The 25,111-nt window shown below is 41.7% G+C and overlaps 1 protein-coding gene across 1 annotated transcript in view; it reads left to right on the top strand.

Moving 5' to 3' along the window:
* Positions 1-291: 291 nt before the first annotated feature.
* The window catches only part of NEB (nebulin), a 207,481-nt gene continuing 182,661 nt past the window's right edge, over positions 292-25,111 (top strand). The window contains exons 1-10 of the mRNA XM_059393958.1: positions 292-327; positions 3,998-4,039; positions 5,577-5,798; positions 7,808-7,915; positions 8,390-8,494; positions 9,171-9,275; positions 9,916-10,020; positions 15,511-15,615; positions 22,513-22,617; positions 23,251-23,358. Of these exons, the coding sequence (XP_059249941.1) occupies positions 292-327; positions 3,998-4,039; positions 5,577-5,798; positions 7,808-7,915; positions 8,390-8,494; positions 9,171-9,275; positions 9,916-10,020; positions 15,511-15,615; positions 22,513-22,617; positions 23,251-23,358 (1,041 nt within the window). The remainder of the gene's footprint in view (positions 328-3,997; positions 4,040-5,576; positions 5,799-7,807; positions 7,916-8,389; positions 8,495-9,170; positions 9,276-9,915; positions 10,021-15,510; positions 15,616-22,512; positions 22,618-23,250; positions 23,359-25,111) is intronic.

The following is a 25,111-nucleotide window of genomic DNA, read 5'->3' as shown; positions in this document are numbered from 1 at the left end:
ACTTGCTTCCTTTTATAACTTTCACTAAATGGATTGTGTAGCTAGAAGTAGCAATATCTGATGTATTACTAGTGAAGGAATCAAGAGACTAATTTAAAGTTTGAGGTTTCTAGACGGGGATCTAAATATCTCCTGTCACGGAACCTGCAATGATCTACGGGTGTGTCGGATGGAGAAGTGTTAAATTCTGTTTTTATGGTGTTGTGATTTCAGTCCTAGGGATAGATGCTAATGTATTTTCATTTGTCTGGAATATGAAAAGTTTGTAGGTGCCACTACTACTCTGGGAAAATGGCAGATGACGAAGAATATGAGGAGGTGGTGGAGGTAAGATGAAAAAGCTGACTCTGACAGCCACGTATTTCATGTGGCGACAATCAAAGCTGTGTAGGTGAATTAATCATTTGAGAAATACATCATCTCTTATAACTTCACAAAGACTCATTATTTAAAGCATGAGAAAGTAATAGTTTATGTTCAGTTTCATTATAATTATGTGGGATTTAGAATTGAAAAGAAATATCACTGTTTCCCACTCTTGCTTTTCTTTAAACTCTCAGAAAAACATGGTGTGGGGTGAAGGCAGGTTTTAATCGATCTTCTGAAACTACCTCCATTTTTTTTTTTAAAGATTTTTATTTATTTAGCAGAGACTGATCACAAGTAGGCAGAGAGAGAGTGGGAAGCAGGCTCCTTGCTGAGCAGAGATCCCAATGCAGGGGCTTGATCCCAGGACCCTGAGATCATGACCTGAGCCAAAGGCAGAGGCTTAACCCACTGAGCCACCCAGGCACCTCTTGAATCTACCTTCTTCCCCACCTGCCAACCCTCCTGAGCAAGGGACAGAGGAGACAAAGGGACAATTCTAAAAACTGAACTCTTAGTTTCCACACAGCAGTAGGGAAAACTTACTCTTTGCTTCAACCAGCTGATTACCTAAAGGGTGATATGGAATCAGTGTTCAGGATAATATACTTAGGAGATTTTATATGTGAGATTTTGCATATATGTAAACGTGCACAGGTACCTGTATATATGAACTCATCATGCTCACAAGTGACATTTGGAGCCACACTTTCCTATCAACTCCCGTTCTGTTTACTTAAGTGAACAAGACTAGCTTTTGTGTTTAAATTTTGAAGAAAATTTAAACAAAGACTTAAGTGGACATCCTGAAAAATTTCCTCTGGGTTATTTATGGACATCTGATACATTTTACAAAGCTGTTAATTATCTATTTTATAAAATTTTGTTTTTGTCATGTTATGGTTTTTCTTCATCAATGCTTGCCTTCAGCTTCACATTCTAGAATCTCAAGGCTTGAGGGCTGTAATCCATAGAAAAACATTGAAATTGAATCTGAAAGTACTTAATTTACAATTAATGATGATCTAAGTATAGGGAAACCTCCACGTGCCTAAGATACTTGGAGGCAGTTTTGAAAACCTGTGCTTTTTATCAGGATGAAATTAAGAGCTACCCAGAACCAAAGTCTAAATGACAGTGCCAAAATTTAACTTTGGAAGATTATTTTAATGACTGGTCCACATTTAGATGAAGAAAAATTTGTTGTTCTACAAATAAAGTTAATCTTATTACCGAAGGATTTAGGAACAAAACACAGAATGAATCTCCCACAGTATAATAATGATTATCTGTGGCTTAAGTGCTGAAGGCTACATTCTCAATGGTCAGTATTACTGGCGTGCATTTTACAAATGTCCCCATGAGTTAGAATAATCACTATTCAACAATGACACAATTTAAAATTAAATTGCCTTCCTGTGGTAGTAATACCAGTAATTCTTTTTAGCCTCCAAGTTAAAAATCCCTTGGTTTTCTCAAAATAATTGTGTCCTTTGGTCATTGGAAGTTGTCTTCAGCGTTAGACCTGATTGATTTGACTAGATGTCACAAAAATGGAGGGGGCTATTTTTCGGCTTCTCATCCTTGCCATTTTATTCCTATTACTGCTTCTGGGTCTGACTAGCATTTGCTAAACTGATAGACTTCTCACCAGGGAATGTTCAACCAAGGTCCCTCAGACCTCAAAAAAGATGCCATGAAGAATGGAATGGTGGCAAATTTGAGAAAATGGTCAAGGAAGAGTTCAAAGCCAGGAACTGGCTTGAGAAAGAGATCTTTTAGGGGCCTTGGACATCTAAATAAAATTGTACTATCACTCTACTCAAACTGAAACTCGGATAGGAAGGAAAAGAAACGAGGATGCACTAATTAGTGGCACAGCTCTAAAAGTGGGATTTGGCACATGAGTTAATGCCAACCATTTGGGTAGTGTTGCTTTTTTTATAAGCTTATTTCCAAGATACGTTTACCCATGGTGAGAGCCCAGGAAAGGTAAAACTGGATGGCTACCAAGAACTGCTTTTCCTTGCGTGCTAAGAAAATCCAAAATAGTCGTGAATCATTTGCTTTAGTTTAATACTTCCTTCTCCAGTCCCTGATGTTTTGTGTGGCCAGAGGCATGGTTCTCTGTGGATCATGATCAAACAGTATTCCCTAAAGTGTCCAAATGATATTTCCCATGTGATGAAGGCATAGAAAAGAGAAAGTCTCCGTCCTGTGGGAGCTTGTGGTTTCTCTTGCTATGCCTAAGGACCTACAGATGGATATTAAATTTTATTTTTTTAAGATTTTATTTATTTATTTATTTAACAGAGAGGGAGCACATGCACACAAGTAGGGCGAGCAGCAGGTAGAGGAAGAAGCAGCCCCTCCCAGAGCCCGATGCAGGGAACCATCCCAGAACCCCAGGATCATGACCCAAGCCAAAGGCAGCCACTTAACCGACTGAGCCAGCCAGACGTCCCTGGAGAGTAGATTTTTAAATTAAAGGACTAGTGCAGAAGCAAAGAAAGTGCAAGAGTAAGGGACATTAGGTAAATTTTATATTAATCTTCCTGCAGATGAAATAGAGCCAGTGGTCTATCGGCAATGGTTAACTAATTTGATAAGGGTTCACCGAGCCAAGGGCAGAAGAAAGGAAGCCACCTGAGGAAAATTTTGTAGTTCGCGTTTTTCTCTCTCCCTGAGCATATGTTTTGATGACAGAGAAAAGATAAATGAAGCCTACAGCGATATACATTTTGTGAACCGAGAAAATGAGCCCAGTGTTTCATTTTTGTCCCTTTCCTTGCGTGCCTTGGCCTGCGTCTTTCGTTCTGCTTGCCCAGCTTTGCCGGGTGAGGCTGGGGGCAGGATTCCACTCCCTTTACGCATCTGAAACAAAATGTCAGCCAGTTCCTGTCAGCTTCTATTTATTGCTGGTGATGTCAGAAGTAGAACAAAAGTAGGTTTGATTTCAGATCCAGCCTGCAAGTACCTCAGAGCCCTCAATTGTCAACTGTAGCCTCACTTTCCCACATCTTATGCTGAGAGGTCCTAGCATTTCTCCTTCTCCCCTTGGCATTTGCAGATTTTCATCTTTGCATCCTTTCAGGACCATCGTGCCATATACGGATGCACCCCTCACTCTGGAAGGGACTCTCGTTCTTAGTAATTACGGGGACTTAGGGGTCATTGAGATGTGTATAGGCTTTTGAATCTAGTCTTTCCATGACACAGTCCAGTCAAGGAGATCTATTTTGTTTTATTGTTAGTCACAAACAGTGGGTTATATCAAGTTCCTTCTGCACAGCCCACATACTCGGGATTTTGTTCTCCTACTTTCTCTGCAAATTATGCCCTGGGTACCAGAAGAAAAGGTTTTGCTTGTCATAAGTAAAATAACTGCCTCTGGCAGAGAACCCACTTCGGACCCTGTTCTCCTCACCCTGCATCTCCTTGCCTCGTCTGATGGCATTCACGTTAGCTTCCCTGAAGTTTCACCAAGCTAAAATGGCTTCCGTCATGTACTTCCTTCCCACACTTAGTGCACACCAACTGGGCTGTAGGGAAATAGTCCTGTGGTTCAGCCGAGGCAGAGGAGAAGTGACTTCTGCTTTGTTCTCATGATTCCTTTGTGCTCTATTTGTAGTATTACACAGAGGAGACAGTCTATGAAGAAGTGCCGGGAGAGGTAAGACCCAGCCCATGTCCACATGAGCTGCATGCTGATGAAAGCAGTCAGAGCCTTCTCTCCTCACAGACTCCCAGGGCTACAAAGCTGGCGGCGGGAGAGTCTGAGAGAGAATCAGTCACTTACATGTGCGTTGCTGCTGATGGTACAAGAATGAACGCTACCTGTTTGACAGGTTATGTCACTGTCTTTGCTATTCAGCATATCCAAAGTGGCTGGGGATGGTTTCCCCATTGTTCATGTGGTCTTTTGGGGGGTAGGTGGTACTACTCAAAATAAGTAGCTGTTTATCATTGGCTATCACCACTCTGTGACTGTACCAATTGCATGGCCTTGGACATGTGAGTTGAACGGGGACCCGCAATTATATTGTTTAGAGTCCTAACTTGTGGGCCACCATCTGTGCCAACAGGGAATGACACCTCCAAGCCTTTGTCCCTGATGAGGCAATGAAATGTTACTTAGATTGTAGCACATAAGCCTTTCCCATGTGTATCCCAAGATGGTATTTTTTTAGGGTGAAATGTTTCACTTGTGCTTCCTTTTCTGAATGGAGCTGTTTCTCTTGAGCATGACAGTGATGGCTCTCCTGGAACCTGCTTGAAGAGCTTGTGACTGCATGAAACCTAACATTTTAGATGCTGTAAATTGGTTAATTTGTCACCATCAAGCATACATCAGTAACAATGGGCAGAAAACAATCTATTAGCAATGATCTGACAAAGTTGTCCTAGACATCCAATGCCCTTGTTGCCTTGGTTTCTCTTTACAAACCAATGCTAGATCTCGTCCATCGGTACAGAGGATATTTGCTGTGAAGGAAATCGTGCTACGACTTGGCTACTTACCTTCTTTTCTTACATACAGTATTTTGAACCTTGGACTAGACCTAAACTTTGGGCCTTAGTTTCTTCTACTATACAGGCTCTTGTAAGAAACCATCATCTCCCACCTACCACATGCATAGGACTGTTGTTAAGGAAAATTACCCCCCATGTTGTCATCATTGTCCTTGTCCACCTAAGTACGCATTTATTAGTGTACATGGCACTCAGGTTCATTATGGGACAAGCAACCCACTTTTTCTTAGACTCATTTAAAAGTGAACATGAAGTCAGGAAGTCAAGCTTTATTTGATCATCTTAATCTTTTGTTCTCTCATCCCAAGTTTGCTTTTCCTCTACCCAAATGATTTAAGAAGATTTTAAATGTTTAAGAATATTGTATTTCTGATTTTTATCCAACCTGAAAGCATTTGGGTTCCTTTCTACACAAATGGAGTTTCAAGGCACTGTGTAGCAAGTTAGGAAGGAGTAACCTTTTGACTACACACTCTCCTGAACAAGCAAATTTACATAATGTGATGTACCTTCACTGGACAGAGTGTATGATGTCCTGCTTTGGTCTGTTTTAGACAGGTAGAAGTTACAGGAGGGGTGGAAGTCTGACTTGTGATCAGAATAATGCCTTTATACCAAGATCACACGATCACAGTTTTTACTTCATAACAATGTTGAACTACGTATCCCATTTTCAGACAATAACAGAAATCTATGAAACTACGACAACACGGACAACCACATCTGACTATGAGCAGTCAGAACCTTCCAAACCCGCGTTGGCACAGCCGGTACCGGCACAGCTGGTTACCACCAAGCCAGTGGAGAGGAAGAAGGTTATCCGGAAGAAACTGGATTCTTCGAAGTTCATGACCCCCTACATTGTACACAGTCAGAAGATGCAGGAACTCTTTAGCCCAGTAAGTTTCAAACAACTTCTGCTAATCTGGTTTTATTATTGAGAAAGTACTGACTCTCAACCAGCTGTTTTTGGCGCCGGCTGAATTTTGTTTCTCAGCCTTGTGTGAGACAAAGACTTCCCTGCAGAAATATAAGCTCTCGTGACTCTTGAATTTTCCTCTCATGTAATTCACTGGCACCATTGCAGCATCAGAGAAAGCATCCTTACTGCGATTATTCCCACAAAATAAGCAGGAGGCCAGTCACAAAGCATTTATTGGTATTTAATCAAAATCTGTTAGGCAGTCTAGAATCATGAAGTCATAAATAAAGATTCAGTTGAAATCCATTCACAGAAGCTAAAGAACATCTATTTAAACTGTGTCTGAGCAGAATGCCCTTACCCAGATACTTAACAATATGTAAAAAGGTCTTCAAGAGCTGTATGATGAAGAAGTGTAGTTTAGAAAACCAGGATCACACTAAGAGCTCATCTGAAATGAGGATCGGAATGTTTGACTATATCTTAGAACAACGTTTTGTTTGTTTGTTTTGTCTGTTTGATTTTTAAGATTTTATTTATTTGAGAGGGACAGAGAAAGAACAGGCAGGGGGTGGAGAGAGGGAGAAGCAGGCTTTCCACTGGGCTTGATCCCAGGACCTTGGGATCATGACCCGAGCTGAAGGCAGATGCTTAACCAACTGAGCCACCCAGGCGCCCCAGCTCTGTGGTTTTTAACTGTGGCTGCACATCAGAATCCTCCGGGAGTTTTAAAACTACTGATACCCAGGCTGTTCTGGTTTAATCAGTCTGAGGTTGGGACCTGTGCAGGGAGATTTTTAAAAGCTTTGAAAATGTGAAGCTCTGGTTGAGAATCACTGCTGTTGAAGGTCCCTGGTCCTTAAATTTCCATGTACAGTTAGACTGTAATAATTCATACTGATTGGCAGTAGATTGAGACCCATGTGAATGGATCTCATTTGTGGATTGTCCATGCAAGCTGATGTCTCACTAGATGGCCTCATTGCACGTCCTCCGGGAGCTTGGAAAAAATGAAAAGCAGCTCATGGGAACATTGAATTATATAGGACTAAGGACTTAAGTCAAAAGCATCCCATTGTGATTGGTCGGTAAATGGCCATGTTTGGTTTAGTGTTAACTCCTGGGGACTATTTGGCCAATTTCCAGTTCAGATTCTTGAGTGGCCTAAAACCTAGTTTCCTAAGGCTTTGGGCTCTAAAAGCAAGATTATCTTGCCTCCTTTATCATTGCAGTATTCAGTATAACAGAAAACTTTTTTTGCCCATTTAGTGCCATAAAATCTCATAAATTCTGATGATAATACCTAGAATTTCTGATAGTCTGAAGAAAATGTTGGCAAAGGTTTATAGTATTTTTAAAGTGATTAGTGATAAAATCAAGAGTATAATTTAGATTGTTGACTACATTTAGGAGTACAATTGAAGCATTAATAATGATAAATTATGCACATTGTCATTAAGGCAAGAACTCATTGTATATTTAGCGGAAATAATGAAATTGCATTCCTTTTCAAAATACTCCATAATTCAGACTTTCCATTAATTCAGCTGGTGTCTCAGCTATAGAAACCATTAAGATTTAGCTACAACTTCTGAATTGAATATTTTTGCATTGTATTAGCAATCAAATCTTTTCAGATAATTTCTATATTTATTTTCTAAAATTATTGAGGTTCGGACTTTTTATGTGTGCATTCAGACAATGAAAACATTGAGAGAATCATTTTAGGGCATTTTCAAGACAATAGTCTGTAATAGAATTTCTACTGTCTCAAGTATCCAACCATGTTTAGGAAGAATAATGAACAAATCTATTTTAGTTTTTGCTGAGAATCGGACAAGGGACAAAAAGAAAGCTGTTATAACTGATAATTGTTAGAACTTGGAGGATTTTTTTTTTTTTTTTATCAGAAGGGGTGAATGTATTGCTTGAAATTTCTGCTGCTGTCTTGTCAGGTTTTAGGCTAATATCTGATATTCTTTTCAGAATAAATACAAGGAGAACTATGAGAAAGCAAAAGGACAGCCATACGCCATCACAACTGATACCCCAGAACTTCGCCGGATCAAGAAAGTGCAAGATCAACTCAGTGAGGTGGGCTGCATTTCTAAAATAAAGGCGAGACATGTCAAAAACATGCCCATCTCTGGGAATTGGGGGCCTTAAAATGTATAGACAAAAAGAAGAGTCGAATTACTATGAGCCAGTCCAGAAATCTAGAGGAAGTGTTGGCTCAAGATTGTGCGGCTCTAAATGCGAACCCCAAGAGCTATCTAAAAGCTTGGCTTAATAAGTGAGCAAGAGATGATATGAGATGGGGAATTCGAGTTCACGGTGGTCCTCCTCGGAGGAGTGCAGGGAGGTTGAAACTCTGCCAGGAAAGCAGATATGCAGGGAATGTAGGAGCTCGGCAGACCTTTGGAGATCGCAGTTTTCTTCCTAAAATGTAGGAACTTTGCTTTGCGGAACAGACAGTGAGTCGTCAGGTTAGTGCTCTTGGGTTATAGATTTCCTTTACTGTACTCACATGGGCATGCCTGTCATGAACTCTGTGCATTATTTCTGCAGGTTAAGTATCGAATGGATGGCGATGTTGCTAAAACTATCTGTCACGTAGACGAAAAAGCAAAGGACATTGAACATGCAAAGAAAGTGTCGCAGCAAGTCAGTAAGGTGAGGTCATGGTGTGGATGGCTGGGATGCTGAAGAGCACGTAGGTGACCTCTATCTGGCCGTAGAGGAGAGAGCTGGACAGGCCTAATCCTGCTTGCCAATCTGTCTCTTTTGAATCCCGGGCATTGTGAACTCACAGTGAGGGAGACCCAGGCTGCACGTGCGTCATCGAGGCCACCGGACGACTGAAGTGGGTTGGAAGGCCTATGGTGGCCTGGAAAGGCAGGCCCAGTGTTGCCAGAGTCTCTTACTTATTTTTAAACCAGTCAGAGAGCTTAATTTTTACAAGAAATCCTCAAATTTCAAATGTAAGCAACTAATTTAAAACATTGTAAAAAATACCATATAAGTCAAAAGGAACATGTCCCCTATCCCGATTCAGCCAATGGCCAAGAAGTTTGCAGCCTTTGAAAGGAATCTGTAGGAGAATCCTAATCATGATTTATTTTTAAAAAATCAGACTTTTCAAGTAAAAGCTTACCAGCATAGGAAAAGTATTAATGGGACATTGATGTGGTCAGTGTTTTCCTAACTGATGCTAGTAACGCATAGGCACATGGGCAGCCTTGGTGTGAGGACACTTGGAATTTGAAAGACTTCACAGCTCTCTGTTCTCTACACCCTCATGCCCTTCGGGGAGACACGAACCACTGGTCCTCTGCTCTTTTCTGTCTAGGTTTTATACAAGCAGAACTGGGAAGACACCAAGGATAAGTACCTGCTTCCCCCTGATGCCCCTGAACTTGTCCAGGCAGTTAAGAACACAGCCATGTTCAGTAAGGTAAGGGCTTCTGCTCTGTCGCTGCTTCTCTCCTTCCCCCACATAAATCAGAGCAATACCCAGTCCTCTTGATGATCTGGAATGCTCACTTTTTGTGAGTATCCTTGAGCCATGTGGGTTTCAGGGATGGAGGTGAGCAGGGAGGAACTGAGAGGAAAGCTCTTGAGTAGAGTGAAGGAGAGGGTCTTGGGGGGAAGCTAAGCAACATGGGGAGAACGAGTAGGGGCGAACGAAGATGCACCTGGGAACTGGCTCTCAAACATTGGGTTACACTTGGGGCATTTCTGGCTATCAGGCTTATTAAATGCTTTTCATGATAGAGACCATGCAAAGTATTTCCTGGCTCCTTACACTTGCATTAGTCCTTGTTGTAGGAAGCAGGTACAGTCCCAGAGAGGAAATGAAACAAAATCAGACACATCCGCCCTTCTGAAAATAAGTTTTGTCAAAAGAAGAGGACAAGCTAATAATAAATATGACTTGGACTGAGTGGAGAAGGGGAGGTTATCTGCAGATTCCATTTACCTTGGCTTTTACCTTGCCTAATTTCTTCTTGCTACTGATGGATAAATTCAAAATCGTGTATTTCGTGTAAGTGGGAACTCACTTTCTCATAATTTTTCTCCCTTTTCTGATTTAGAAACTGTACACTGAGGACTGGGAAGCTGACAAAAGCTTGTTTTACCCGTACAACGATAGCCCAGAGCTGAGAAGGGTGGCCCAAGCCCAGAAAGCCCTCAGTGACGTAAGTCAAGTGCAGTCAACATTGTTGGGGAGTGCGGTATCGGGACACCTCAAGTTATGTCTTCTGGCCAGATATTCACTGCAATTTTTCAAAAAGGCTAAATGTCATTATAGCAGATGAATCTGTCTAGAATCATTATGGTGTCTTAACTAGACATCACATTATAATTTTATTAGACGTAATTTAACAGTCTTGTTTTTTTATTAGGTGAAGAACCTGAGTCTGAGACCACATAGGTCTTTAGTGGCAAAGCCCAGATTAGAAGCTTGGTCATGTGACCCCAAGTTCTTTCCACTGTCGCATGTGCCCTCTGTTTCCTTGGCTGGAGTTGAAGTTTTTTCTGTGACAATAGAGTGGCATTTTAAAAAAGCCTTTGGGCTCATAGACACTTTCTCAAGTATATTAAGTGAAAAATGTTATTGAAGGCTTTTGATTTGCTATCCTAATTATAAAGTCTGAATTGTGGTGTGTCTCCCCTTTTCTACATGGACTGACACACTTGTCCAAACGTGTTTGTGTAGTTCTCTCACAAAAATCTCTTGCCATCAGCTATACATAGAGGATGTTTTTAGAGACATGGAGGGTATTTCAGAGTTCATAAAATGTCAGCAGTCCCCACTGGCCAGAATTTTAGTGTCTTCGACCTTGAAAACATTTTTTTAAAGATTTTATTTATTTGACAGAGACACAGCAAGAGAGGGAAAACAAGAAGGGGGAGTGGGAGAGGGAAAGGTCGGCTCCCTGCTCTGCAGGAAGCAGGGAGTAGGGAGCCCGATGTGGGGCTCAATCCCAGGACTGTGGGACCACGACCTGAGCTGAAGGCAGACACTTGACCAATTGAGCCACCCAGGTGCCCTTGAAAACCATTTTTTTAGAGGGATTTAGCAGGCCTGTTGAGTCCCTATGTTGAAAGCACCAGCCGTAGTAGAGAGCTCCACTTGATTCTAACAGTTGCCCTTGTTTTGAGGAGCTTTATGTCTTGACTCCTGGATTTGCTAGAGTCTGTATTGAAAATCCAGACTTCTGCTCTTGTCTTCAGGAGAACACGGTTTTAAAAAATAACAAGTTGTTTTTCCTTGAGTTGTCAACTAGACCCCTCAAACCTCTAACACTCACTGTGGACTTAACAAGTCATTTGGTGTCTTGAAAATTACTAGGATTTATTTCTAATGGATCTTAGAATCTTACCTTGCCCTGTACTGGAATTATGCATAATCATTTGATGGTGTTTCCAACTTTTGAGGTCTTAATCTTTTATCGCCTCTCACTCTATATCATTTGCAAATTTAGGGGACATATTTCTATCCCAGTTTTCATACAGTTGATTAAAATATAGCTTAGGTGTACTCCTGTTTTTCCAAAGAGTAAGTTAAAAAATAAAGAAGCCATAACAAAAATTTAAGTCTATCTAGTACTGTATTGGTTTTAATATATAGGGGCCTGTTTGGTTCTCTTTTAAGTTAGCTTTTTGGTTCTGTATGTCATGAACATATAATATTATTGTGTAACCTTTTTCAAGTGATCAGTAGTTACTTGTTGAAAGTCCATTATGCATACATAGCTGATGGGATAGAAAGGTATGACAAGAAGTTTTCATCCTTTCCCTTGAGACTTTATAAACAGATAAAATGAAATTGTTACATATTAAACAATAAGAAAAAAATTTTTCAAAAATTTTAGAAAGCACATTCTATAGTCTAATATTTGAACCGTAGTAGAGAGCTCATGCAAGTTGTAGAAGTTCATGGTACGGACAGAGAGGGCACATGCAAGTAATTAGAGAAGGCCATGCCGAAGTGGCAGTCCCAAGGGAAGGGGCGAACAGGAAAGGCATTTCAAGGAGAGAATACCCTTGAACAAAGGAATAGTGGTGAAATCAGTCTTGAGGGGACAAAGAAAGTGAATGTTGTGGGTGCCTAGTTAGGAGGGCACTTTTAAGAAACTGGTAGCAGGACCTTGAAAATCAGACGAAATAATTCTGATGTGATATGGTAGTGTGTAAGAGATATCATGTGATTTTTGGAGGGGAAAACAGTATGGTAAAAAGTAGGATTTGGAAAAAATCTGAAGGACAATATAGTAGATTGGGACTGGGAAAAATTGTGATCATTTGAAGAAGACTGTTTTAGTAATACAGAGAGACCAAAGGGATGACAGGGACAAAGGAAAGGAAGAAAGGAATCTGAAGGTAAAAAGTATTTTAAAAGGGTTAAGGACATTGGATATTGGAGATGAAGGAGTGAGGGGACACATAGAGGAGTTTATGAGGAAGTCTGGTAGTCTGGGCATATAGGGCTACAACTAGTAATGGTGCACTAATGAATAGAGAAACAGAGTTGAGATGGTGGAACATTCTGATCAAGGCATTTTATGGATAAATTAGAAATTCATTCTATTGCATAGGTGTGAGAACAGGACAAGAAATGAACACTTGCGAGTCTTCAGAATAAAAGGGACAGCTGAAGATGCGAAACCGTATGAGGGAGGCAGAACAACATATGGCCAAGAGCAGAGTTTTGGATGACGCCCATACTTAGGACACCTGGAAAGGAGCCAGCAAAAGAATGAGGGAACAAACTGTCAGAGAAGTTGAAGGAGAACCAGGAAATGCCATGTCATATAAGCCTAGGAAGAAGTTTCCAAGAAGACACTTAATCTCCACATGTCTCCCTTTCTTCATCAAATGGAGAGCTGGGGGGTTGCCTCCATGTCAGTCTAGTGCTAGGGACTCTGAACAGTTAAGTTGACCCCATTTTTGAGATCTCTCAGTAGAATCCATAATGGAGAATATATAATCATGAAGTAGAATCTTCCCCTCCTTCCTTAGAAGAACTTGGCAGTTAAGATAGGGCTTTTAATTTAATTGCAGGTTATGCGCCAAGTATCAGATTACCAATGTGCCTATTAATACTGTTGTCCGTACCATGAACTTCTACAATTTTGGGGCACAGAGCCCCAAGCAGGCTGTTGTTCACAGAACATAATGCTGGGTAGGCATGTAGATTTCAAACCAAGCACTTGGGTTTGGAAGCTTTCTGTCCCTTTCCTGCACCCTTTTCCTGTTTCTCTGAAACCTACTTATCATGTTTTTCTTGCTATCTGAGCAAAGACCAAATAATTTTACAAATACCAAGATAGTCTTTAAGTTGATCCAGAGTGTAGCATTCTAATTAGACAGAATTCTGAACAAGGTTCCTGAGAAATTGGGACTTCTAGATCTGATTTCTCTGAAGTTTTTGACAGGATGTCATACTTAGGAAGCATTTCTCCTGACAGGACGTTTCTTATTCTCTGAGGACTTAGCCAGCCATAGAAAATACCAGTCACCCTATGCCTAAAATAAAGTCTATACTACTTAAAGCTTGACCAGTGGAATTAATATAAATGCATTTTAAAATTAGTGTTTTAAATCCCCCATTGATCTAATGTTCATAAAAGCTTTTGTTACAGGTAGTAGGTAGATATTATCGGGTTAAGTCATAGTTAGACTTGGTTAAAGCATGAAGATGATGAGTGGGACCTTGGAACTGTCCAGCCTCTTTCTTTATAGTGTAAAGAAGAATACCTCCATGTGGAAGGAGAAATAATTTGTTCAAGTCTCACAACTGAGTAGAAAAGTTGTGATGATAAGCCATCTCTTGAGATTTCAGTCATTGAACATTTGCTCTGGTCAGTTTCTGTGTGAACCACCAGGGCTCCCAGACAAGAGGTTGTGTTTTCTGGCCTTGCAGAGCTCACAGTCCAAGGACGGACAGATAGGAAAGCTGTGGATCATAGTGTCATCTGGGAATTCCTTTAAAGGAGACAAGTGCCAAGTTGAGTGAGGTCCCAAGAGAAAGGTCCTCAGGTGGGGAGACAGTTGCTTGTCCTGAGCCATGGAGAATGAGCAGCAGTTCGCAGGCAGATGAGAGCCTGGAGCTGGGGCCTACCAGGGAAAAGGGAACAGCAGGTGAGAGGTCCAGAGGCATAAGAGGCTTTCATGTGTCTGGGGATCTACAAATAGTTCTGCATTTTTTGGAGGCAGAGGTCAAGGTTGGTGGAAAAAACGCCTGAGTAGTCAGTGAAGGAAAATGGAGGGCAAGAGCGAAGGGGTTGCATGACTAATGGACACATATTTTCCAACAAGAGAGGCCTTTAATAGGCAAAGGGAAGTTGCTCATGAGGGAGCAGCTGAAGCTGTCAAAAAAAAAAACAACAACGAGCGAGAGAAGAGGTGACGGATGGAGCTGGGTACCGAGGGATGCTGGGAGGGAACAGCAGTGAGAGTACAGGGGTTCTGCCCTGCAATGGCTGCTTCTCTGAGCCACGCAGTAGTGGGGAAGGGCAGGGATGAGTACAGGGAAAGAGAAGAGGATATATAGCATTTCTTTATGAAAAAGGCAGCTGAGAGTTGACTGGGGGCCTAAGGACGGTCTTGGAGTTTAACACTAGCCGCTGTGAGCAGAGACTGAGCAGAGATGCATAACAGGATGTTCAAGCTTCCTTGAAGGCAAGATGGCAGTTGGTTACGATAAATTCCGAGTATTGGGCATAGAGCCCCAAGCAAGCTCTTATTCACCGAGTGTATCACTGGCTACACACCTAGCCTTCAGGCTAAGGGCTTAGATTTGAGAGACTCCCTTTTCCACTTCTGTACCTTATTCCAGTGGAACTTTTAGTTGTGCTTGTTGCATTGTCATTGTCCAGTCAGTAGAATTGTGTGGTTTTCTTCAGTAGCACTCAGCATCCTGGATGTAAGCAGAGGAAGTATGCCCGCTGAGTTGATTCAGAGCTAGGGTTTTGGTAGCGGGTGTGATATAAAGACAAGAGGTTGGGGAACACCTGGGTGGCTCAGTTGGTTAAGTGTATGCCTTCAGCTCAGGTCATGATCCAGGGTCCTGGGATCGAGTCCCTGTTCAGCGGGGAGTCTGCTTCTCCCTCTCTCTCTGCCTGATGCTCTCCCACTTTATGCTCTCTCTGCCAAATAAATAAGATCTTTTTAAAAAAAAAGATTTATTTATTTGATAAAGACAAAGTGAGAGAGGGAACACAAGCAGGGGGAGTGGGTGAGGGAGAAGCAGGCTCCCCAGAGAGCAGGGAGCCCAATGTGGGACTTGATCCCAGGACCCTGGGATCATGACCTGAGCAGAAGGCAGACACTTAAAGGCTGAGCCACCCAGGTGCCCCTAAATAAAATCTTAAAAAAAAAGAAAAAGAGTAGTTTCAATTATAAATCACGGCATAGAGACAAAAGGAAGGAAACATCTAAGTTAATAGCCTTGGTGAAGAGGGAAGACTTAATGAGGTAGAAATCACTAGTAATACTGAGAGCAAAGGCATGTCAAATCTGTAAGGATACATCCCTGTTACATGATACACTAAAGTTCAAAACTTCAGGTACGGATGAAAACCTAGTCCTTTTTTTTTATTTTTTTAATTCCAACAAATGGAATCTGGGATGTAGAATAATTTTCTGTGGCTCATGAGCATCCCCATCTTTTATTTTGTCAGATTGCCTACAAAAAAGGTCATGCTGAACAGCAGTCTCAATTTACAACGCTGCCGGACCCTCCAGATATAGAATTTGCTAAGAAAGTGACCAATCAAGTGAGCAAGGTAAGTAAATAGGGCTGGGCCACTCTCTGCCTTGAAACATCTGGCTTAATCTTCTCAAATCTCAGAGAAAGTAAGGGGAACCCGAAGACCCAACACCAACACCGAGAGTTGTTTTGCAATAAGACCCTAAAAAATCTACCTTGAACACAGTACCTCCATTAACACTGTGGGGCCATGTTAATAAATGTTCGGTCCACTTAAGGACTCAGTGATTGGTAAATGAGAAAGCTGCATTTTAAGAACAGAAATTATGTCCTGATGTCATTTAACATTGTGATTTAAGGAAGTGCTACTAACCGAGAACTGAGTCACCGCACATTTTCTTGGAGGATCTGATTGTCTTAATTCAGTGTGAAGACCTCATACGCTTTAATGCTCTCTGTCAGACATGGAGAAAATAAGAACGCAGAGTGATCTCTCAGACAGGGCTTAGTGTGACAGCCATGGACAGTGCACTTCATAGCTTTTAAGGCCCAGGAAAATGGCTTAGTCTGTCTATATTTAGGCTGGTAAACTCGCTCTGCGGAATGCAGCCCTCCCAGAGAATGCCGAGAGACAGATGTTCAGCTGATGACGAGACCCATGCTAAAGTCCTATTTTAAATTGGTTTGTATTGGGCCACTTTCTCCTGGGATACTGCTCCCTTTAATTACTTCTCATTGCCCTCCATGGAGTTCAGTCCCCAGTTTGGCCTACTGCTTGAATCTTGGTGGAACCTCAAGGTTTCTATCTTGTTTAGGTATTTGGTAGGAAAGGATGTCTCTGAGAAAGGAGAAGGAATTAAAACTAGAAAGATGAAGTTTATTCAGTGATGTTTTTAATGTCTGATGTTGCAGACTACTAACTATAACCAAGGGCTTATTTGGATGATAGAGCTGATAAGTACAGTAAATTTTCACTAACAGGAATGCCATGACCCTGGAATTTGCCCAGGGCTAAGCAGAAATGAACTTTAGAACTGTCCAGAAAGAGCTGGCCTGCTGAAGATATTCATACTTAAATAAGATTAGGGAACAAGGATCACTGATCTTTTTTTGAAGAAAAGGTACAAACCCTCTTTCAAATGGTCATTTGGAAAACAAATCTATTTTTAATTTTTATTTAAAGCATATTTTAAATGATATCTTACTAATGCAGCACACTTACCTTATTTGAGGGTGCAATGGGGGTACTTGAACATGATTTTTAAAAAAATGCCTTTCTTTTTTCTTTTTCTTTTTCTTTTTTTTTAAGATTGTATTTATTTATTTGACAGAGAGAGACCACAAGTAGGCAGAGAGGCAGGCAGAGAGAGATGGGGAAGCAGGCTCCTTGCTGAACAGAGAGTCCAGTGCAGGCCTCGATCCCAGGACGCTGAGATCATGACCTGAGCCAAAGGCAGAGGCCCAACCCACTGAGCCACCCAGCTCTGTAATCAATCTCCGCTAATTTAGACATGCTGGTTAGTCTAGAGTTGTGCTCCTCGATGTAGTGGCCATCATCCACATGTGACCACTGAGCATTTGAAACGTGATTATATAAACTGAGGGTCCTATATGCATGACATAGGCACTGGTCTAGAATACTTAGGACAAAAAGAACATAAAACAGCTCATGATTTTCATATTGATTATACATTGAAATCATATTTGTTGGATCTATTGGGTTAAGTAAAATATATTACTAAAATTAATTTCACACCTGTTCCTTCTTGCATTTTAAAAATCGGCTACTAGAAAATTTACAGTTACAGTGGTGGCTTGCATGAGGTGCCTATTGGACCGCACCACTCCAGCCAGATACGGTGGCGTCATTGGACATTTCAAAATCCTCACCAGTCTGGGTTTGCCATTGTGGAATAGCAATATGAGCCGAGGGAAGATGGCTGTGGATGAAAGTCACTAGATTTGGCTATTCATCCCAGTCTTAGTCAAATTCCAAGTTTTTAATGGCTGCTGGACATCTAAAACAATACTCACTTTGGGAAGAAATGCTTGTGATTGGTAGCAGTCCATCCAACCACAGACCATCCAATAAGAGGACTAGAGCTGCGGGTGGAGGAGAGAGAGGTGATTTAGCTGTGGGACTTGCCTCTGTCCTCTTGAAGTGTTCCCCACCATTATGGGCTTTGACCCACGTTTCCTTGCTCTCCGACATGGATAAAACCTCCTTGATCTTCTCCCTCTTAGGTATTCAAATCCAGCATTTCCTTTTCTGTGTTTCCCAGATCCGTCCCTTTGTCTTCCAGCCTTCAGTTCATGTTTGTTTGTTTGTTTGTTTTTAAAGATTTATTGATTTATTTGGGAGAGAGAGTAAGAGAGAGCACGAGAGGGGAGAAGGTCAGAGGGAAAAGGAGATTCCCTGCAGAGCCGGGAGCCTGATGCGGGACTCGATCCCGGGACTCTGGGATCATGACCCGAACCAAAGGCAGAGACTTAAACAACTGAGCCACCCAGGCGCCCTTCTGTTCATATGTTAATATGATGATTGCATATCTGCAATGATTATATGGCTTATGTATTGATTCTGTTGTTTACCAGCTTTCCTTACTGGATCTGTCAGAATCCGTTCTCTCACTTTTCTCTTTGGCCAAAGCCACCAGCTCCACGGCAGCACTTGTCTTGGCTCAGCCACATTTTGTAGCTCTAACACAGACGGACAGGCAGGCAGGTGGTTCATGTGAGCGAGCATTCCAGTGAGGTCACTGCGCCCACCTCAGCCAGCTGGAGGTGGGCTTCTGAGTGCAACACTGGGAAGTCCCTTAAGTCTCTCAGTGCTTGCCTCTCTGCTTCCTTCTAGATTTATAACATGAGGAAAAATGTGAGATTCCAGGCTGGAATGTCCAATGATAGCTCCCTGGGATCTAGAGTTGAAAGGAAGAGCTCTGTTTCCTTTGCTCTCTGTGCACACTCCTGCCACCAAATGGGTCTTGTACCACTGACCAATTCTCTGACACCAACTCGCTGCCCTATTAGTTCACTTTGATTCTGACATTATCTACCTGGAGTTAGCCTCAGATCTCACAGGTTAAGGGTTCAGACCCTCAAGACTGACCCTACTTCAGACAACTAGTCGTAAATCTGGACCTCCCATACCTCTGACTGACTGGCTTAAATCCAGGCTTCCCATGACCCCCTCCTCATATTTGATAATTTGCTAATAATTGGCTCACAGCACTCAGGGGAAACACTCTTATGTTTATTACATAACAGAGGCTACAGATGAACAACCTTAGGTACCTGGGTGAGGTCCTGAAGGGTCCCAAGCACAGGACCTTCCATCCCTGTGGAGCTGGGGTGTGCTTTATCTTAGTATTGCACTAGAATATTTTTAAAAACATCTTTCAGAAAATATCGCTGCACACCACAAAGATGCCCAGCTCTGATCTTCTAATACCATGGAAGCTCCTCTATCACAAAGACTTAGGGAGAGACTTCCATTGGTTCCATCAGAGGAGATTTGGTTGAGTTAGGAAAGTGGCCCTGGGGCCACTGTGGGCAATGAAAATGTCAGTCGGGACCCCCTCCAGCTGCGTGAAAGGATCGCATTTCTGTGAACGAAGCTGTCCGAAGTCCTAGTATTTAGCAACTCACAGAGTGAAGTGTGATTAACTAACGGGCTTTGTCGTCCTTCCATTTGATAACCACATCAAAACCACAGATGCAGATGTGGAAAGTCAAAAATAAAGCCATGTGTTTAAGAAGGACATTAGGGTGTCTAGTTTGTGGCCTAACACAAGCCTCTCAGCTCATTTCTGAGGAGGAGGAGCTACGGTCTGAGGAAGCAATTTTACTGCATCTGTCGACCTGCGGTTACTCTCTTGACCACAGAAGGTGTTCCAGAGCTTGAACTGACCCCATGTGCTGTCCTCTGGTAAATGAACAAACACAGAATCCTAGAGGAGGTTAAATCCATTCTTGCTGCCAGGTTTCCATTGATTGACTTGGAACCTGACAGTCAGACAGAAGGACTGGGGGGAGCTGGAGGGAAGGTTGGGTGTGGGGCCCCTGGTACAGTTAACGTCTCTGTGTACCACGTAAACACTCAGGCCTTGCTGACAGGCAGGTAGAGTCAACCGCTTATGGACAGAGGAGGTCCCAGGCAGACACATACCTCTTTCTTCCTCTCATTCCTCAAGCGGCAGGCCTTTATTCTTTCAACTTCTCTCCTACCTATAAATGAAGGGGAAGGCCATAACTTTTTCAACAGTTAACAAGCTGTAGCCTCAGTCGCTTGTAGTGAAAATCTTCCCAGACATGCGAGTAGTCAGGGGTGCATGGTGAGAGATCCACCTCCAAGCTGACCCATTTTAGCTACTGGTTCATGAAGAGAGAGAAGTGGGGGAGGACTTTGGGTGAGGGTGCGGGGGTCTTAAACTCTTGTTCTGCATCTTGTTTTATTTTACTCTTTTTCGGAGAGAGAATGTGCGAGTGGGGTAGGGTGTCGGGAAGGGGCAGAAGGCAAGAGAGACAATCTTAAGCAGGCTCCATACCCAGTGTGGAGCCTGACTCAGAGCTCAGTCTCATGATCCTGAGATCACGACCTGGGCTGAATCCAAGAGTCTGACATTTAGCTAACTAAGACACCCAGGCACCCCTGCATCTTGTTTTAATATCTTTTTAAAACAACGGATATCTGTATCTTAATGTGAGAATTAATTTTTACTTAATTTTCTTTTAACAAATCTACATATATGATTTTCTTATTATTTCTCCATAATGACCCCATGTTTGGACCTCATTAAGAATGTCTGCTGTGGGGACACCTGAGTGGCTCAGTTGGTTAAGCCTCTGCCTTCAGCTCAGGTCGTGATCCTAGGGTCCTGGGATTGAGTCCCACATCAGGCTTTTTGCTCAGTGGGGAGCCTGCTTCTCCCTCTACCTATAGCTCTCTTTGCTTATACACTCTGTCTTTGACAAATAAGTAAAATCTTTAAAAAAAAAAAAAAAGAATACTGCCTTCTCAATTTTAAAGTATATTACAAAGTTTTAGAGATGCATTAGGCTCTGTTTCCCCTACCCCCTAATACTGGAGTTGTTTTCCTTTGACACCAAGCAGAAGAATGGCAATATCCCCCACCAAGAATGTAGGTGCTTGTAAACCTGGGGTGCACGTAATTCAGGAATTCTCTGTGGGGCATCTGGGTGGCCCAGTCAGTTAGGTGTCTGCCTTCGGCTCAGGTCATGATCCCAGAGTCCTGTAATCCAGCCCTGCATCGGGCTCCCTGCTCTGTGGGGAGCCTGCTTCTCCCTTTCCTACTCCCCTTGCTTGTGTTCCATCTCTCACTGTGTCTCTCTCTGCCAAATTAATAAAACCTTTTAAAAAGAAAAAAAGAATTCTCTAAGTTGTGTTTATGGGCACTTTATAACTTTCTCAGATATCTGAAGAGGTCTAGTCCCCAAAAAGTTTAGAAATACTTACTTCTATAGGCAATCAGCCAATCGAAAAATCCTTTTTGACTGAGTTAAGTCTGTTTTGATCGACTGAAAAGTTGACTACAATTTTTTTAAAGCTTCATGAGAGGAGAGTACACATTAATTGGTACTTTAATGTAAATATTATCTCAACAAAGATTTCTATCAAAGAATACTCACACAATTTTCTCCAGTTTCTTACTCTGTTATGCTATCAATGTTATCATCATAGTTGTTAGAGTTATTGTAGCCTACATTTGTTTAGGACTCTTCAGGGTATGAACTTTTTAATCTTAATGTGGAAGGTTGTTGGTGCTATGGTTGAGAACCCTGAAACTTGGAGAAGCTAAGTCACACCATTGGTAATGATAAGAGTCCAGTCTTGGGCCCAGAGCTTCTGGACTCAGGCCCAGGACTCTAAAATTTATAGTTATGAAAAACACTTGGCTATTGATTGGCATATTAAGCTCTTGAGAAGAAAGGGTATGTGCATTTGAGAAAGGATTGAGCATCCTTTAACTCATACTCACTGGTTCAGCACATCACTTCTCCTTGGCACTGGTTCTGTTAAAGGTATACTAGAAAGCAACTTCCTTTTCTCTTGAAGAGTATAGTAGGGGTGTAGGTGTGCAGAAACCTTGAGGCTCATTGGTTGTATCTGTTAACACATTTCCCAAGAAGGGGAAATTGCTGTAACCCAGCTCTGGCTTTGGCTTATATGCCCAGATTTGGTATTGAGTAATTTAATTTTATTCTAAGAGCAGTATAAGGCCAAGGTAGTTTGAAGCCACATATCATTGACTTAGCTCAATTCAGTGTATTTGAGCATGCATTTATGAGGCCATTTATGAGGCCACTTGTGTGTGCTGCATTTTGTGTTAGATTCTGAGGATATAAACATAAAGAAGACATAATTCTAGTCTTCTAGATGCCCACAGCCTGAAGTTCAGGTGGGGTGGTGTTTGGGAGTAAGATGGGGCAATTTTTGAATTACTTGCCAGTTCTCATTAAAATTTCTTTAAGTCTCAACTGGAAAGGCTTAAAATTAGTCTGTAAGCCAGATTTTTGGATAACCAAGCTTTCTGGATAACCAGGAGTATTGGTAAAGCTCAGAAATAAGTTCATCTGGCATGGAAACCTGGGGTTGAGTGGTTTTAGTATAACTCTGAAATACAAGTGGAGTATGCTTCTGAGTCTCCTCCCTCAAACATCAGAGAATATCTGTAAGTTCTGAATGAACTAAGTCCCCAGATTCGACAAGAAGAGGGTCAATTGTTACCTCTACCCACTGCTCAACTTTCTTGTTGACACTATGCTAGAAGGTTTGAAGACTTCTATTAAGAACTTAAGAAGTTCTTAACAGATATCTTAATAGATATCAAGATATCTTTTTATTTAAAAAAAATTTTTAAAGATGTTTTTTAAAGCTGCCCATTTACTACTTTTCTATCTTGTCAATTTCTGTATTTCCTATATTTTGTCTTGTCTTCTTTTTTTCTCATAGCAAAAATACAAGGCGGACTATGAAAATAAAATCAAAGGCAAATGGAGTGAGACACCTTGCTTTGAAATTGCTACTGCCAGAATGAATGCTGATAACATCAGCTCAGTAAGTAGGAGGAAATGGCCGGATGTTCTTAGGATGAAAGGTGACCCTTTTCTTTATAACTTCTAGTCCCCAACTACACCTGAAGGGGTACCAGAACATTAGAGTCCAGGTAATGGACTCTTCTTGGGGACAAGACCTGTGTAGGGTTCCTAACCAGAAAGAAATCTCCCAGTCTTCCTTCCCTTTTGAGAAATACTGTTTTACTCAGATTACATTATTCTTGCCTGAATTTTCATATGAACAATAGGGTTTCCAAGTGAGTACAGGTTAAAGGGTCCCTTTTAAATTTATTCTTTGCCTGGGGAACCCAAACTACATTTATGAAACTGACTAGTTTCTTCCCAGAAATTCTTCACTGAAAAACTCTTTTCCTTTTCTCTGAAATTCTCTGCCTCCAGCCCTGGGAGCTCCTTCTTAAAGGGTAGTTTCAGCCTCTTACAATTGCTCTAAGTCTCAGTTAAGTTTCTAATTGGTTTTGTGATGGCCCTACCATCTCTCATTGTAACCTGATCTGCATAAACCAAGAGGAGTGGGGCTATGCGTAAAGCAACCCAAGTGGCCCCTGTTCCCCCGTGTGAACCCTTGCACAGTCTGTGTTCACAGCAGTTCTCCAGCATGTTTAATGTCTTACAGAGAAAATACCAGGAAGATTTTGAGAATATGAAAGACCAGATCTACTTCATGCACACGGAAACACCGGAGTACAAAGTGAATAAACAAGCTGGGGTAGCAGCTAGCAAGGTATGGGGAAATGCTCTCATCTGTCATGATGGTCTTATTGGGGTGGATTTTTTATAACTCTTGATTTTGTAAGTAATGAAGAAAAAAGAGTTCTTGGGCAACAACAAAAAAAGTACTTTGGGGTTATAAGGCTACCATATTTTTGAAAAATTTTGCTAGTATGACCATTAACAATACTTAAGTATTATCTTTAATATTTCATAAAGGACCTTTTCACACCTGCAAGTAGAAAGGTTGTGCTCTCCAACAGAAGAACTCCCTCAAGAAAATACGATTGGCAAACTTCTCTGAATATGGACATTCCCACACTCATGATTATAATTTTTTTTTTATTTTCCTACTAATTGGTGAGAATCTGGTCACAGAGAAGATACAGAGATCGATGGATATGTTCATATACTCTGTAGAGCAGACTTCAGTAAATAGAGTCCTCAGCAGGCTAGCACTAGAAAGCATATAAACTTCAGAGCTAATCAGACTTGACTCAAATCCTGCCCTTGGCTCTGCTGAAGGAGTGAAAGCAAGAAGATCTCATCACCTAGGAAGCTATTTCAGTCTCCAGGTGCAAGACAGTCATGTTTTGGATCAGGAGGAGAGCAGGGCAGGTGATGAGATGTACTTTGAAGGTAGAGCTGATCTGGTCTGCTGTTGGGTTGGTTGTGGGATATGGGAAGAAAGTTTGGGTCTAAGCAACTGCATGAATGGAATTTCCCTTTACAAGAGAGGGAAGAGTGCGGAAGGACTGGATAATTATTTTTGGAGGGAAGATATAGGCTCAGCTTCCAATATGTAAGACCTGAGATGCCTTTTAGACATCTTAGTGGAAAGGTTAAGTGGGCAGTTGACTGCACAAGACTGAAGTTTCAGAGGAGATATCGGGAAGGGTTGTATAAATTTGGAAGACATCTGTATATGGATAGTATTTAACATCGTAAGACTGGACACCATCAAGGGAGCAAGTGTAGACTGAAAGCTCTAGGACTGAGCTCCGGAGTATCCCCCCGCAAACACATTAGCACGATGAGGTGGGAGTAGAGTTGGTAGAGAGTGGGAAGCAAGTGACAGGAGAAGAGGGTGATCAGCTGTGTCAGATGTTTCTGACATGAATTTACCAGCGTCTGGTCTCTGATGAACTTAAGAGCAACTTGGTTGAGTCTGCTTAGAGAGGGCTCATGAGTGGATGAGAACAGAGATTTAGAAGAATATAACTTAGCTTTTTCAAAGTGTTTTCCTGAAAGGAAAAGAAGAAAATGAGGTAGTGGCTGAGGGATACGTGGGTGAAGAGGGGATTCTTTTAAGATAGCAAAGACACCGTGTATCTGCATTGATGGGAAAATTCCACAGTGTGGAAGGAAAATCATCTCTTTCTGAGGCAGAAAGAGTGGCTGGAGTGATATCCTTGAGTAGGTGAAAGGGGAAGGGTTCTGGTACTTAACAGGAGGGGAAACTTTGCCACAAGTGCTGACAGTTTATCCATAAACAGGAGAAGAGGCCACATAGCCCACATGTAGGTAGGGAGATAAGGGTGTGTGTAGAATTCCTTTTCTGGTTGGTTCCATTTTCCAATAAAGCTCATAATTCTGTAAGATAGAAAGTTATGTCTTTTCATTACTGTAGAGTATTCCCTGTGAGTCTTCTGTGGCTTCTGTAGAGGGTGGTGCCTCTGACTTTCAGCTGTGTATCTCCTACCTTTGGAGACCAAACTGATTATATTTGGTTTTTGAGGTTCTCAAATGTTGGTAAGCTACCTAGG

The sequence above is a fragment of the Mustela nigripes genome, chromosome 3 (assembly GCF_022355385.1).
Source record: "Mustela nigripes isolate SB6536 chromosome 3, MUSNIG.SB6536, whole genome shotgun sequence".
In the NCBI taxonomy this organism is placed as follows: Eukaryota; Metazoa; Chordata; class Mammalia; order Carnivora; family Mustelidae; genus Mustela; species Mustela nigripes.
The sequence above is the reverse complement of the archived record's forward strand: the minus strand, read 5'-3'. Positions and strand labels throughout refer to the sequence as shown.